Consider the following 15,579-nt stretch of genomic DNA (forward strand, 5'->3'; position numbering starts at 1 on the left):
GGACGTTGAGCATCAAACTTAGCCATACACCTATCTGAGCAGATAGCACTCTTCACGCCATCAAAAGCTATCTGCTGAGGCTCTGCCCAGACCCACTCTGTGTTCTTTTGCAGCAGCTGACGCAAAGGCGCAGTTTGTTCAGCTAATTCTGGAATAAATCGGGAACAATGATTAGCAAGACCTAAAAATCTGCGCATTTCTGCAACGTTCTTGGGCGGCTTTATATCTGCAATTGCGCGAACCTTCGCTGGATCCGGGCGTATGCCATCTTTGCTCACGCGGCACCCCAGAAAACAAAGCTCGTTTACACTGAACTGGCACTTTTCTTTGTTTAGGGTCACGCCGTTTTCGGCCAAGCGTTCTAAAGTGCACAATAAGCGTTCGTCGTGTTCCTTCTGACAAGAACCAAAGACAAGGATATCGTCCATTAAGTTCACTACCCCCGAATTCCATCAAGGATCTCGCACTTCTGACACCATGTGGAGTTCGAGGGACGACACTTCACAGAGGGTTTCTGCGTGGCCGCCCCTGGAAAAGCGGAGAGTAGGTGGGGGTTCGTTGAACGGCAGTGTTGTAGGCGAAGTTCACAAAGGGGAGTAGAGAGTCCCAGTTGTTGTGCTGAGTGTGAATGTAGGGGAATAGCATATCAGAAAGGGTGCGATGAAAGTGTTCTCTGAGGCCATTGGTCTGAGGGTGGTAAGGAGATCTAGTTTTGTACACTGTGCCTGAATCATGAAGCACTGCGGCGAGGACGGTGGGGAAAAACGCCGTGGCGCCGTGGCGAAGAAGTATGGTGTGGAGGAAGAAGTTGGTGATTTCGGAAGCGGAGCCGGAACGAAGTGCGGCGGTTTCAGCGTATCGGGTGGAGTGGTCAACGGCAGTAACGACGCAGTGGTTGCCAGGTGGAGTCAAGGGCAGGGGTCTATACAAGTCGATTCCGACGACTTCGAAAGGCGTGAAAGGACATGGGAGAGGTTGCAAGAGACCGACAAGAGGCGACGTCGGACGCTTGCGCCCTTGACAAAAAATGGGATGCAAGACGCTACATATTTCAATACTAAGGTTGAAATGCCAGGCCAGAAGAAACTACTTTTGATGCGGTCGTATGTTGTGGTATCCAAGGTAACCTGCAGTGGGGTCGTCGTGAAAGGCTTGTATAATTTGAGGACGTAGGGTAGAAGGACTTACGGGAACCCAGGTGTGGCCCAGTGGGCTGTAGTTGTGATAAAATAATGTGAAATCCTGTAACTTGACATTGTTGGGCCGACGACGGAGACGGGTATTTGGAGGTCTAATAACACCAGTGAGACTATCAATCAGCTTTCGACAGTAGGGGCCAACACTATGGTGGTGAGCAAGATTACAGTCTATTTCTGACGTGGGAGCAATAGAGGCGGCGCTCAAAGACTGGATAACTGTAGGGTTTAAATGGTGTGAGTCCGTTGGGACAGGTGAAGAATGCGAGGACATGTTGCGACGGCGAAGCAATAGGACAACAAGAGAGAGCGCCGGAGTCCTTGTGCTTCTTGCTCGATTTGTGACAGTAAAGCCGTACTCGTGAAGGCGGAGGATTCATATATGCCCGAGACGACCGGACAAATTTTTAAAAGACAGCCAGCATAGGGCGTGGTGGTCAGCGAGACCGTGAAGTGACGGCCGTACAGGTAAGGACGAAACTTCTGAACAGCCCAGACGACGACGAGGCATCCTTGCTCGGTAATAGTGTAGTTTTGTTCCGCAGGAATGAGAGTTCCGCTTTCATAGGCAACAACGTTTTCTGTAGAGTTGTCTTGGCGTTGCAGGACAGCGAAAATGCCATGGCTACTGGCATCGATATGCAAAATAGTCGGAGCTTTGTCATCAAAATGGCAGAGGACGGGACCCGAAGTCAGAGCACACTTCAGAGTTTCAAATTCGTTTTCGCAAGCAGCAGACCTGACGAAAAGTGTGTCGGTGTGAAGTAGTGCATGTAAAGGTGAGGCAATAGAGGCGAATTCACGGATGAATCTGCGGAAGTATGATGCCAAGCCAAGAAAACTGCGGAGGTCTTTGACCCTAGTAAGACGGGGAAAGTGCAGCGTAGCAGCGATTTTTTCAGGGTCAAGCTTAATTCCTTCGCATGCTTACGAGATGGTCAAGAACCTTAATAGATTTTGATGCAAAACGTATTTCGTTGTGTGTAGCTGTAGGTCAACGCTGGAAAGTGCTGTCAAATCTTTATCGAGATGAGTAAGGTGATCTGAAAATGACAAAGAAAATATTACGATGTTATCTAAGTAACAGAGATATTTTTTCCATTTGAGGCCACGAAGAACTGTGTCAATCATGCGCTCGAATGTAGCAGGAGCGTTGCACAGTCCAAATGGCATTACATTGAATTCGTATAAACCGCCCGATATTGCGGAAGCGGCCTTCTCTTTATCATCTTCAAGCATGGGGATTTAAGGCTAGAGAAAAATTCGGCACCTTGTAAACAATCGAGGGCATCCTCAATTCGAGGAAGGAGATACACATTTTAAGGGATCGTTAAGACGCGCGCGGCGTAGCGCCCAGGCAGAACGGCATTGCTTGGTTAATCCCCCTCGATTCCCGGAATGGGACGTGGATTCTCCTCCGTGTCGCGTTTGAAGAAGGGTGCCGCGAAGCGAAGGCACCGGCCTTTAATCACTCCCATGGCGGTAGCTGGTATCGGTCAGCGAAGACAACAGAAGCCGACACGGCTGAGGAGTAAGCCGGCGCCTAGCGCTCAGACAACGGGTCATTGCTTAGATAATCCCCTTCGAGTCCTTGAATGGGAAGCGGGAGCCCCTCCGTGTCTCGATTCGAAGAAATGCCCCGCGAAGCGTCGGCATTGTCTCTTAATCACTCCCGTGTAGGAAGCTTGTTCGGTCAGCAAAGGAGACAGGCGTCGTCGGTGGATGGTCAGACGGGTTAGGAGCGGAGATGAGTGGGAGTGAACATCCTCCCACTCAACTCAGCGAACACCCTCGCAGGGTCAGTTTCCCCTAAACTAAAAAAAAAGAAAAAGAAAAGAAGCTCCATGGGTCGCCTGCCTGCACTTTTTCAGTGCGGGAGCAGCGCTGCGGACAGCGGTGACTGGGCACGGGGCGAGGGTGAATTTTCTTGACCCAATCACGTCGCTTATGGCCAGTGATTGGGGAGCTCGGGCCAAGGGTTGCGGAAGGTTCTTTTGGTGTTCTTGGCTGAGTCCTGTCATTGGTCGGTGCCCTGCACCATCGGCTCTGTCGAGTTTGGGAGTCTCTCCCAGGGAGACAGGACTACCAGTTCCCGTGTTTACTATGCCTTTTCAAGCCTGTAAAAGTGCACATGTGTAAATAGATGTATATAAAACTAATAATTAAAATCAACTGCTCAAGACCCTTCTGCCTCGCCCAAGACATCCGTCCCTGACGGAGGAGCACCGCTGGTGTGACGCGCCCCTGTGTGGACAGCGAACTATTTCGCGCCAATTCCTGGTTGGGTGGAACGACAGTTAGAAAATTACTCACATCCTTGCGGGTGATTATATTTAGAGCACGGTAATCTACACACAATCAAACTGAAACGTCTTTTTTACACTAACACAGCAGGCGATGACCAGGAACTGGACGATGGTCATATGATGTTGCGTGCAAGCATGCCAGCAACATATTCCTGAATAACCTTACACTCGATTGAAGACACGATATGGCCGGCGTCTAACTGTGCCTGATCCGTCTCTTTGGATGCGATGGTTGCTACAGTGATTTGACCCAATGCGTCGGAATCGACGTCGAACGAGTCTGCGTGCTTGTTCAATACAGCGAGCAATGCGTCTGCCTGGTCTGCTGTCAGATCCGTGCTGATCCTGCGGCGACGGGCTGCATTGAGTGAGGCAGGGAATGTATCAGAGCGATCGGAGGTGGAAATAGGAAGAAATGTAACAGGCTGGCAACTGATGCAACAGTAGAGCCATCGCGCAGAAGAATGGGCTCTGATGTGGTCTTGAAGGCGACGAGAAGAGAAGAACCGCTGAAGAAGCGAAGTGACCCATTGATGATAATACCTCTTGACAGGAGACGAGGGCTGGCTGGATGTAATCAGGACGTCGCCATCGGTGATGGCGTCACAAGCGACAGAAAGAGTATCTTCGTTGCCAGGATAGAGGACGTGATCGGCAAACATAACTAAGCGGGAGGAAGGTGGTTCTCTATCGGCAACAATGTTGCATTCAGTGACCTCGAGAGTGGGAGGGGAACACGTAATGACTGCTGAGGCGTTTTGGAGGAAATCCCAGCCGAAGATGAGTTGATAGACACAGGAGGATAGGACAGCAAACTCAATGAAGTGCAAGATGCCGTCAATGGTGATTCGGGTTGTACACCCTCCACAAGGGTTAATATTGCCGCGTGCCTCTCGAAACCGAGGAAAAGAGGACGAAGCTGAGTGTGTGCGACTGATCCGCTCAGGGGTTGCCGCCTTCTACTCGTTACATTTTCTGGTGCAGGTGCTGGGTCGATTCCCCTTTTGCTGAGTTCCACCCTCAAGGGCAACAGAGAGTTGCCACTGATTCGACACCGGTCCACCGCAGTACCAGCCGTCGCCTCCGAGGTCAGTCGCCAGAGTGCGGGCCTTTGTCTTAGACGCCTGTGACCACCATGCATAGATCGAACACGAACATTGTGGCTAACGGAGAGAGTTCACCCCAGTTCGTCGTCCTCCAGTCTCGAAAGCCACCGTGCTTCCATACTGAACTTTATGAGAATGCTGATGACTGGCTAGACCAATTCGAACGGGTCGCCAACTGGCGACCTACACCGCCAACGACCGAAGGCAGCGTGCGGAGTCGGCACTGCGATCTCGCTGCCAAGCCCCGAACGAAGGAGTTGCAATGTACTAAGAGTACATGACCCGCCTTTTCAGGCGTGCTGATCCAAATATGTCTGAGAAGAAAGTGCGCCACCTAATGTGTGGGTTGAAACAAGAATTATTTGCTGGGCTAGTGCGCAATCCATCCGGCACATCAGATTTTCTAGCGGAGGCCACCATGATGGAACAAACAATTCAACACAGGGCACAGTACCGTAACCGTGACGTGTCCGCCATGTCACCAGCCGTTTACGCTTACGGCTCCAACGGTTCTCGTGACGCCTTAAGGGAGATTGTTCGATCCGTGGTCAGAGGAGAGCTGAGATGCATTCCAAAATCGTGCAACCCGCTTCAACACTTCGGAATACTCCAAAGAAATCAGCATTACTGCACTTAAACGCTCTATCTCCCTGCCCAATCTAAAGCCGCGCCGCAGCATCTCCCGTCTTTGCCTACTGCACAGCTTCTTTTACCACCCTGCTTCCAGACACCCTTTGCTGCAACCACCGCTCAGAACATCCAATCGCCTAAGCCACAGCCTCCCCATAGCAGGTATCAGGAGCCGCACTTCAGCTATGAACAGTTCTTTTTTCCCCTACGCGATTACTCTCTGGAATGCCCTACCTAAAGACATAGTTACATGCTACGATCGCAAATCATTTCGCACAAAATTCGCTAGTCATTTCCAAGATGTGTAAGGACTTCATCTGTGTTACCATCAATCATTCATTGGATTTTAACTTTACTTGCCGCCGCACGTGCATTTGTTGCTTTTCTGCATGATCCCACGGATACGTTGATGCACTTTATTTTATTTTTCCTGCCTTTTACAATTTGTAGTGTTTGTGTTAACTGCGCCTGCCTTCATCAAGATTGTATTTACCCCAACTGTAGCCCCTCCTTATGTAATGCCCTCGCGCCCTTAAGGATGAAATAAATGAAATGAAATGAGCAACAGGATTTAACGTCGTCATCGAGGCTTCCGTCACTCGCAGAGGTCGTTCGTAAGGAAGTTAGGCAAGTCGTCCCGGAGCCGTCTGTGCCTGCTGTGCTGCCACCGCCACCGAGTGGGCCTACGTACGCAACCATGCTTCAGCAGAACACCCTGTGCGATTCTCCAAAAACCAACACCACTGCGCCTCATCCAAACCAGCACCATAGTGGTTACGACTCTCCTAGAGACAGATTAGACACCCTTACACTTGAACCAAGCCCGCGTCATCCTCTTCTCCTAGCCGATGCACGCGGCATTGCTTCGTCCTCTTTTTCCTTGGTTCCGAGAGGGACGCGGCATTACGGTTTCGAAAGACTGACGTCTGGCGGGCCCCTGACCAGCGGCCCCTTTGTTACCACTGTGGCGAGGCCGGTCACATGTTGAGGTTCTGTCCGTACCGCCGCGCCGGACGTCGTGGCTTTCATCCGCGTGCACGATCTCCTCGGAGCGGTGAATGACCACCCGAAATCGAGGAATACCTGTCGGCGCATATTGGTCCCCCAGACATCCCACAATACGGGTTCCGCGTCATTACCTCTTCCCGTTATCGTTCCCCAAGGCCACGTCCCTCTGCATACCGCACTGGCGCTTGCCGAGCCGTCGGGAAACCTAGGAACAGCGACCTGCGGAGGTGAGGCCGCTGACGAACGAGCTGCCGAACATCCTCCATCACGTTTATTATAAGATAACGGCCATCAGACGGAGTCATGTAACGATGAACCTGAGTGCGCAGCTTCGGACATACCGGTTTCTATCGAAGATGTTCTCATTGCCGCGTTAGTTGATACGGGTGCGGACTATTCAGTTATGAGCAGTCGGTTAGCCAGGAAATTGAAGAAAGTTTCATCCGAGTGGACTGGGCCTCAGATTCGCACGGCAGGGGGACACCTTGTTACCCCGGCTGGAAGGTGCGTTGCGAGAGTTGCAATTGACGGATTTGTTTATGTTGGTGACTTCGTTGTTCTTACCCACTGTTCGCGAGATGTCATACTCGGCATGGACTTCTTGCAGGCTAACGGTGCGATGATTTATTTGCAAGAATCACGTGTGACGTTTTCGCCGAGCCAATTCATTGCGAGATCTAGCGTCGAGAGTTCATCAACCGCCTTACGTATTACACCTGCTGACGTTACGGTCCCACCAAGGTGCAGCATTATGGTCATGGTAGAAAGCGACTCACCATGCGACCATGACGTACTGGCAGAGAGGAACGTGGGCCTGCTTCTTGATGAAGGGATCTGCGTTGCAAGAGGACTTGTTCACTTGCGGGATGGTTGTGCGAAGCTCTGGATTACGAATTTTGGGGCCGAGTTTCAGCGCACTACTATAGGAACGGCCATCACGTATGCTGCCGACTTTAATGAACCACTGAACAACTGTACTCTGGCGCCGCCATCGCCAGCCGGATGCGATGCACCCGACATCCTGTAGACATTAATCCCAATCTGTCGGTGGTTGAGCGGCGACTCCTAGAGCTCCTTCGAGATTTTTCTGAATGCTTTGCAACGTCTTCGAAAGTTGGGCTCACCCCAGTAGCCAAACACAGCTTTATGGTTGACACTGAGACCAAGCCGATTTTCCAACACCCATACCGCGTGTCGTCATCGGAACATGAGTCTATTTAAAGCCAGGTGCAAGAAACGACGTGGTGCAGCCGTCTACTAGCCCCTGGGCTTCGCCTGTAGTGCTGGTGAAGATTAAAGGACAATACCTTGCGCTTCAGCGCCGATTATCGTAAGTTAAATCAGGTAACGAAATGGGACGTATACCCGCTCCAGCGTATCAACGAGGCATTGGACCGGTTACACAATGCCAAATATTTCTCGTCGCTTAACCTTAAGAATGGCTATTGGCAGATAGAAGTGGACGAAAAAGACAGATTGAAAACAGCTTTCGTCCCCCCCGACGGCCTGTATGAATTTAAAGTGCTTCCTTTCGGTCTCCGTTCTGCGCCAGCAACCTTCCAACGAATGATGAACACCGTTTTCTCTGGACTGAAGTGGCAAGTGTGCCTAGTGTACCTAGACGATGTCGTCATTTTCGCGTCTAGTTTTGAGGAGCACCTCGCCGGCTGCGAATGGTACTAGAGGCGCTGCATTCAACCCAACTGACGATAAGACCGCAGAAATGCCATTTCTGATTCCAGGCGCTCCGCTTTCTTGGCCATGTTATCAGTGCTGAGGGCGTGAAACTAGATCCCGACAAGACTGCTGCTGTGGAAAACTTCCCGCGCCCAACCGACAAAAAGTCAGGCAGGTTTTGGGGCTTTGTGCCTATTACAGGCATTTCGTTGAGAATTTTTCATCGATTGCCGAGCCTCTTACGCTTCTTACCCGAGACAATGTTCCTTTTGCGTGGCAAGAAGATCAAAAGGATGCCTTCAACGTGTTACGCCGGGGACTGCAGGCCGCCTCGATACTTGCCCATTTTCATGAAAACGCTGCTACGGATATTCATACCGATGCCAGTAATTCTGAACTCGTTGCCGTTCTGATTCAGTGGCAAAATGGCACTGAAAGTTATCGCTTACGCGAGTCGCTCTCTTTCCAAAGCAGGGGCAAATTACTCAACCACAGAAAAGGAATGTCTTGCAGTAGTTTGAGTGATAACTAAGTTACGACCCTATCTTTACGGACGCCCTGTTAGTGCTGTGAGTGATATTCGTTATGCTGGCTAGCCAACCCCAAAGATACCTCTGGACGGCTTGCAAGGTGGAGCTTCCGTCTCCAAGAGTACGACATTACGGTTATATACACGCGCGGCCGTAAGCGCAATGGCGCCGATGTCTTGTCGCGTGCACCAGTTGATACTGCCCCTCCCGACAGCGAAGACGACGACTTCCCGTTTCTTGTGGTAGTCATGGCCCAACGTCAACGGGCTCACCTCGGATTACGCCCGCTTATTGAGCCTCTCGAAGTCCTTGATGTAGCTGTTCCACGTGCTTTCGCAAGGGTTGTGTCCTCCTACAGCATTCGCAATCGCGTCCTATAAAACAGAATTTTTCAGCACAACAAGAAAACCTTTCTTCCCGTTGTTCCGTCCGACCTCCGGCCAGAAAGATTGTACGCATGCCACAATGATCCTTCGGCTGGTCATTTAGGAGTCACGCGAACATTCGCACGCATTCGACAAAAGTACTATTGGTCTAAGTTGCTGCCTTCAGTCCAGCACTACGTGAGAACATGCCGTGATTGCCAGCGGCCAACGACACCTCCGATGAAGCCTGCAGGGATTCTTCAGCCGATACCTCCGCCAACAGCCACTTTCCAGCAAGTGGACATAGATCTTCTGGGTCCTTTCCCAACGTCCGCGTCAGGGAACAAATGGATAGTAGTGGCGACGGATTACTTAACTTGATATGCCGAGACACAGCCACTTTCCCGTGCAACGTCTGCGGAAGTAGCCCAGTTTTTATTTTCATCGTACTGCGCCACTGTGACCCATCGGTTATTGTTACTGACCGCGGTACAGCCTTTACGGCCGAACTAATGCAGGCTCTCGTCAGTTTTACCCGCACAAGTCATCGTAGGACTACTGCTTACCATCCGCAAACAAACGGACCAACTGAACGTCTCAATAGAACACTTGCAGACATGATTTCTATATACGTCGACGTTGAACATCACACGTGAGATGAAGTTCTTCCGTATACAACTTTTGCATAGAATATGGCTGGACAAGAGACAACGAGTCTTGCGCCATTCCAGCTAGTCTACGGTCGTCCCGTCACCACAATGTTTGACGCTATGCTACCCATAAGTCATGGCAACGATTCCACCAAAGCCTATGCTGAAGTCGACATATTTCTGCAGCGGGCCGAAGAAGCATGCTAGCTCGCACGGTGCCGTATTCAACGTCAACAACACCGCGATGCCAATCGGTACAACCTCCGACACCGAGACGTTCACTACCAACCTGACGATCTTGTATGGGTGTGGACACCAGTGCGCCGTTGAGGACTCTCAGAGAAGCTACTTCGCCGTTACTTTGGGTCATACGAGGTCATTCGACGTCTTAGTAACGTGACCTATGATGTTGTTCCTCAGGATCAACAACCCTCAATACGGCGGCGCTCAAGTGCTGAAACTGTTCATGTAGTGCGAATGAAACCGTATTATGAGAGGGAGTGATGTTTTGTGCGTGTGCAGCTTTGTGTTCCCTACTTCTCCTGCGTACATCTGGTTTGAGGACACTCCCAGGGTCGAGTCGCCGCTTTCGAAGAGGGGGGGGGGGTAATACAGCGTGCCTCTCGGAACCGAGGAAAAAGAGGACGAAACAATGCCGCGTGAATCTCGAAACCGAGGAAAAAAAGGACGAATCTGAGAGTGTGAGACTGATCCGTTCATGGGTTGCCGCCTTCTAGTCGTTACAATATTCTCTCCATTTGCAGCACGTAATGAGGACTGGTGTAAGGAGTGCGCACTTTTCGGAGTTTTAAACACAAGTTAACCTGCATAATCGAAACAGCGGCGCCGGTATCGTTTAAACCTTCCAGTACATTTCCTTCAACGAATACAGTCAACATGTTGGATGGGAGCAGAGGAGGGATTGGAGCGAGGTAAGTGGTGCAGTTTTACCTCCGGAAACTGCAGAAATTAGTTTTCCGTGTGGCGGGCAGAAGCTGAAGATGGAGGGCGAAGGGGTTACGAAGTCCAGCGAAAGGGTGATGGGGAGCGGCGACGCGATGGCCGTGCTGTCATGACCGGTCTGGGGAAGTCCACGGAGAGGAAGAGCGACAGAGGTCATAGTCGGTGTAATAGTTGCCAGGAGGAAGCTGGTACGCGTCGTTACGTCGAACGTACCCGTAGCTCGCATGCTCATCTCGTAGTCCTCGGCGACAGACGCGTGTAACAGGGCCGCGGATGCCGCAGCAGAAATAAACTGGCCAAAGTGGAATAGACCGCCAATTACTATACACCGGTTGTCGCGGGGACAGGGCGGCGAGGCTGGATGGCACAGGCGCATGATGGGCAGGAGGACAAGGAGGAGGTGCCGCAGTGACCTCAGCATACGTCGGAACGTAGGAGGGCTGGTGGCTCTGTAGTAATGGGACGAGTGAGTGAACTAAGCTCCTTTCGATAATGCCACGCAACTCAGGAGATTGAACAGGTGGCCGTGAGAAAGAACGCACCGTCGAAATATCATTGTGGAGCTCTTCCCTTATAATAGAGTGGATCATGCTGCGCAGATCAGCTTCGGGAGTTAGGCTCGAATTCCAAGTGTGTGGAGCCGGCGCGACTGTAGGTGGTCAAGTCGCTGGCATGTGGTACGAATGTCTGATACCGTGACGGGATTCTGGGCAGCTAGAGCTGTGTATGCAAAAGAGCTAATTCCTTTCAAAATATGGCCAACATGTTCATCTTCGACCATGGCATTGTTGACTCGCCGGCAAAAGGCGAGTACGTCCTCAATGTAGGATGAGTATGTCTCGCCTAGAAGCTGCACGCGGGTCTCTAGCTTCTTTTGGAAAGAGGCCGGACCAGCACCAACAGTTCCGAAGATCTGGCGGATCTGTGTCATGAACTGAAGCCAGTCAGGAATGGCGTCCTCATCGTTGAGGAACCACGTCTTAGCCACGTCACTCAGGTAAAACGAGACGTTGAGTAGCTTCATAGAAGTGTCCCAGCCGTTAAAAGCGCCGACCTGATCGTACTGTTGTAGCCAGTCTTCGACGTCATCATTCCGGAGACGGGCGAAAACAGTAGGGGCGCGCTGACGTGAGGTAACTGACCAAGTTTGGTGAGTCGGGTCAAATGTGGAGGAGGAAGTGCACCTTGGGACGTCAGCGGTGCAGAGGAGGCATGGGCAGCCGTCGGATGCCCATCGGTAGCGACAGGCGCCGGAACTGTAGTCAGAGCAGGCTGATGTGACTGCGCCATGGCGGTTGATGTGCCGCCAAGAACACGACCGGAACGGAGCTCCAGCGGGTGCCGCGTTGAGCCCGCCGGGATCAGGACTCAGCTCCACCTCTTGTGAGGCAGAAGTATGCACCAGCAAATTCAGCTTTCTATTTGAGATAAGCCGAAGCAGCAGCTACCGACTAGCCACAGCTCATCCACACTTCGTCTTTTTCCCGCACCACGATGACCGATGATGATTACGCTCAGATGAAAATGAAGTTCACTCACAGGGTACATGATCGAATAAAAAGGCTATAGAGGTAACAACATGTTATTCTCAAAGATTACATTGAATTCACCTTTTTTACAGGGTTACTTTGCACATGCACGGCTCTGCGCTGTTTCAAAACGAACCACTAACCCACGCTGTGCACGCGCAGTCTTGGCCTCCACGATCGGCGCAGCCGTAGCCAATCTTGGAGGCCATGGTGTAGTTAATATTTGTGATAGGCGTATACGATAGATGGCGGTAGCTGTCAAGAACACAAACCGTCATATTGCTGGCGGCTGCACCTTTTGTTTTTTTTTTTGTACGCAAGCTTGCCATAAGGCATATTATAGAAACTCATGTAAATGGTTTTCCGTGAGGAACCGGAGCAGGCTCCCGCTCTTAGCGTTGTTGGTGAGCCATTTAGAAAAGTCCTCTTCCCTTGTTGTGGTTACTCGCACTTCGCGCAGAATCTGTGTCCTTGATGCCCTTGTCCCTGCACAAGTCCATAGCAGGTGGCGAACATCCACTTTTGCAGCTGGTGTGGAACACTTCGGGCATGTGGTTGGTCCGATGTCTGCTTGCGATTCCTATCGGCATTTTACCGATGGGGTAAGGGCCGCCCCAGCTCTTATCCTTCTAAGGGAAACCTCCTCCAATCTCGTTAAGTTACGAGGGAGTGGGAATGTAAACGGGGGAATGAGAGCACGTGTACTTTTCCTTAAAGAGGATGCTAAGATGGGAACAGCGGAGCAGGCATCGAAAGGGAGCCTGGTGGGCGGCGTATTAGTGTTTGGAACTTCGTGTGTGAGATGGTCAACTTTTCTCTGCTCAGCATTCTCAGCATCGTCTTGTGTCCAATGTATCTGGATGCATATGTTTGTTTTTTTATTGAGTGCGTGGATTTCCTGGGTAACACAACGTCTTCGTCACTTTCTTCAGTTGTTTTATGGCGGCTAAGGAGTCTGTATAGATGTGGGCTTCTGTTACGTAATCTATTTTATTTGTGGCCTCCATAGCATCGCGGATTGCACAGAGTTCCATCACAAGCGGGTCCGGGTATTCTGACACATATTCTTTATGTACCTTTAGTTCGCTGTGTGTTGGACTAGTAGCTGCTGTTCTACCACCATTTTCTATAATTGATGCGTCCGTATATGCAATGCAGGTACCTGGAAGTGCAGCAACCAGAGGTCGAGATGCCAGCTTTTCTTTGCGATGAAGCCAAGTGGTCTTGTTTGTCGTAATAGTCGTGAATTCCCGCGGGTTGCACCTCCCAAGGGCATTTTCAACCAGTAGCAGACGAATTTTCAACGACTCCCAGAGGGCGCCCCATTTTGTGAAAACGGCGGATTGCTTGTAGTACGAGTGTATTAAGTTATACGAATATCGATCCCTGTTTTGATTCGACTAACACTAAATATTATATTGAAATCAAATATATCCAGGCCTCAGCGCGGTGCAAACGATGTCAGGACAACGAGGGACAACGTGGTGCTTTGTCGGTGATGTCTTGGATATTGGTTGACGGAAAGGAATTGGTCCAATACAGGGTTTTAAAAACCGGCACGCCTATAATAGGAGTAGTACAAATTGGTCCAATGTACAATTCTTGATGGTCGCACGTCCGGTAGTGGGTGAACGGAAGACAAATTGGTCCAATGAAGCCAAGTTTCTAAAGTCGGTTTTGCGGATATCTGGAAAACATATTATAACTGGTCCATTATCGGCAACACTTTCGAACGACAGTGCCAGCATTAGAAGAACACGTGAGACTTGGTCCATCACTGCATGTATTTTAAATTAGCTTAACAGATGTTGAGCACATATCGGGAAAGCTGGCCATTTGTAGGACCACCGGTTTCCAATATTCTGTGCTGCCTGGGAAAGTAACAAAAGATTACATAAATATGTTATGATGATAAGTCATTGTAAATTCTATAATACTAACATAATAATAATGCTAATAATGATGTGTACAACGTATTATATTTGTAATTAAATAGAATAAAATAAATAACGGACATAATAATTAGTCCGCTATGTTTTTCTTATGAGGTTTAACCTCATAAGAGAGACGCTGTACTGAAGGACTCCGAAAATTTGTTGTTAAACCTTCACTGATATCGCGCAGAACTCGGGCGCATTACTTTTCCCCTACATCAAAAAGTGGCCGTGGCGGTCGGGATTCGATTCTGCATCCTCGAAAACAGAAGTTGAGCACTCTAAACACTGCGACACTGCGGCGGAGCATTGCAGTAATTTTGACGGAATAAAATGTAAAGTGCAATAAATCAACAAATAACATAAACGCAATAAAAGAGAAAAAATGAAAATTAAGGAAATGTTGCCGCAGCGCTAATGTTTTCGCTTTCTCCCAATGCAGTTCCTGTAGTTGTCTTTAATATTTTTCCATCGTGGCACGACCGAAAAATGTAAACATCTTTACCTACTGTCGATCATGAAATCAGTATACTGGCTTTGTGTTAAGATTCCGCTTGGAATGGCTAATACGGTCATCAGCTTTTTGAGTAGCAGCATCGCACAGCAGCTTGTCCGTTTCACTTCCATATCCCGCAGGTCTGCTCTTCTTTTTTATTTTTACAAATGGCCGCCAAGTGGCAAATCTATGCAGAAATATTCGATTTCTATCAGATTTAGTTCTTCCAGTATTCGGCTCGAATCCCGTTCGATAGCGAAGCTAGATTGCTAATGTTAAAATGGTTTTTATATAAGTGACATCCCTAGCTACGAGCAATACGCTGTAGTCCCACTCGGTGGCCGCTTACTTTACCCTGGTTTAAATACCTTGTTGACCCTCGTATGCGCAGACGAGGAGGTCGGCAACTTGATTCCGTACGCCGAGGACAACCGCAAGCTGCTGGTTTGCATGGGCAGTGGTGTCTACCGGTTGGACATGGACACCAAGCAGAAGACGTTGTTGGCCGAGATGCTAGACAAGGACTCCCCGGTGGCTACGCGCATCAACGACGGAAAATGTGATGCCCTCGGACGCCTCTGGGCAGGTGCGTATGCGCATTTACATCAGAGAGGAGTGACCGGAGGTCGTGGCGTTTCGTGGGAAGTGCAGCTTCAAACAAAATATGTACCAGCTCTTGACATAAACACTGTGACGTTGAATGAAAGGGCGTATGTAAAAATTGAGCTCAATTCATTAGATCTTCAGCAACTATCATGTACTTTCAAACAGCTGGCTAGTTCGGCTCCTTACCGTTCGAAGCCTAATAGAGGCCAGTTGGTGGGACATCGCAAGCAGATATGCGAGGTATAACACGGAGCAGTGCTGACAACCAGCATTTATCGAAAACACTGTTGGCTTATATTGTCACGTAGCCGTTTAGGCCCGTAACCAGAAGGTTGGGTTTTAATGGGGGGTTGATCTAGCAGGCGCAGAAGAGGAGGTTCGGAGCACCGAGAGACGGCAGCTAACTTTAGCTTTTTCTCGAACGCCACGGGGCACTTCTTCGAGTCCGCGCACGAGACTCTCGATGAGCAGCCGCCTGGCGGCTGCTGTTGCACACGCTGCATTACCCCCTGTCTAAAAAAAATAAATGTCAACTTGATGAATTCGAAAGAAGAGATAAAAAAATAAAGCAAGAAACATGCGG

At 50.0% G+C, this 15,579-nt stretch overlaps 1 protein-coding gene across 2 annotated transcripts in view; it reads left to right on the forward strand.

The window, feature by feature from the left end:
* Positions 1-15,579, forward strand: part of LOC146194585 (regucalcin-like) — a 64,232-nt gene that overhangs the window by 18,514 nt on the left and 30,139 nt on the right. For both annotated transcript variants that reach the window (XM_084596083.1, XM_084596082.1), the window contains one exon: positions 14,782-14,976. In XM_084596083.1, coding sequence (XP_084452209.1) covers positions 14,782-14,976 — 195 coding nt within the window. The remainder of the gene's footprint in view (positions 1-14,781; positions 14,977-15,579) is intronic.

Source organism: Amblyomma maculatum, chromosome 3 (genome assembly GCF_055883805.1).
Source record: "Amblyomma maculatum isolate TAMU_Amacu chromosome 3, ASM5588380v1, whole genome shotgun sequence".
NCBI classification, from domain to species: Eukaryota; Metazoa; Arthropoda; class Arachnida; order Ixodida; family Ixodidae; genus Amblyomma; species Amblyomma maculatum.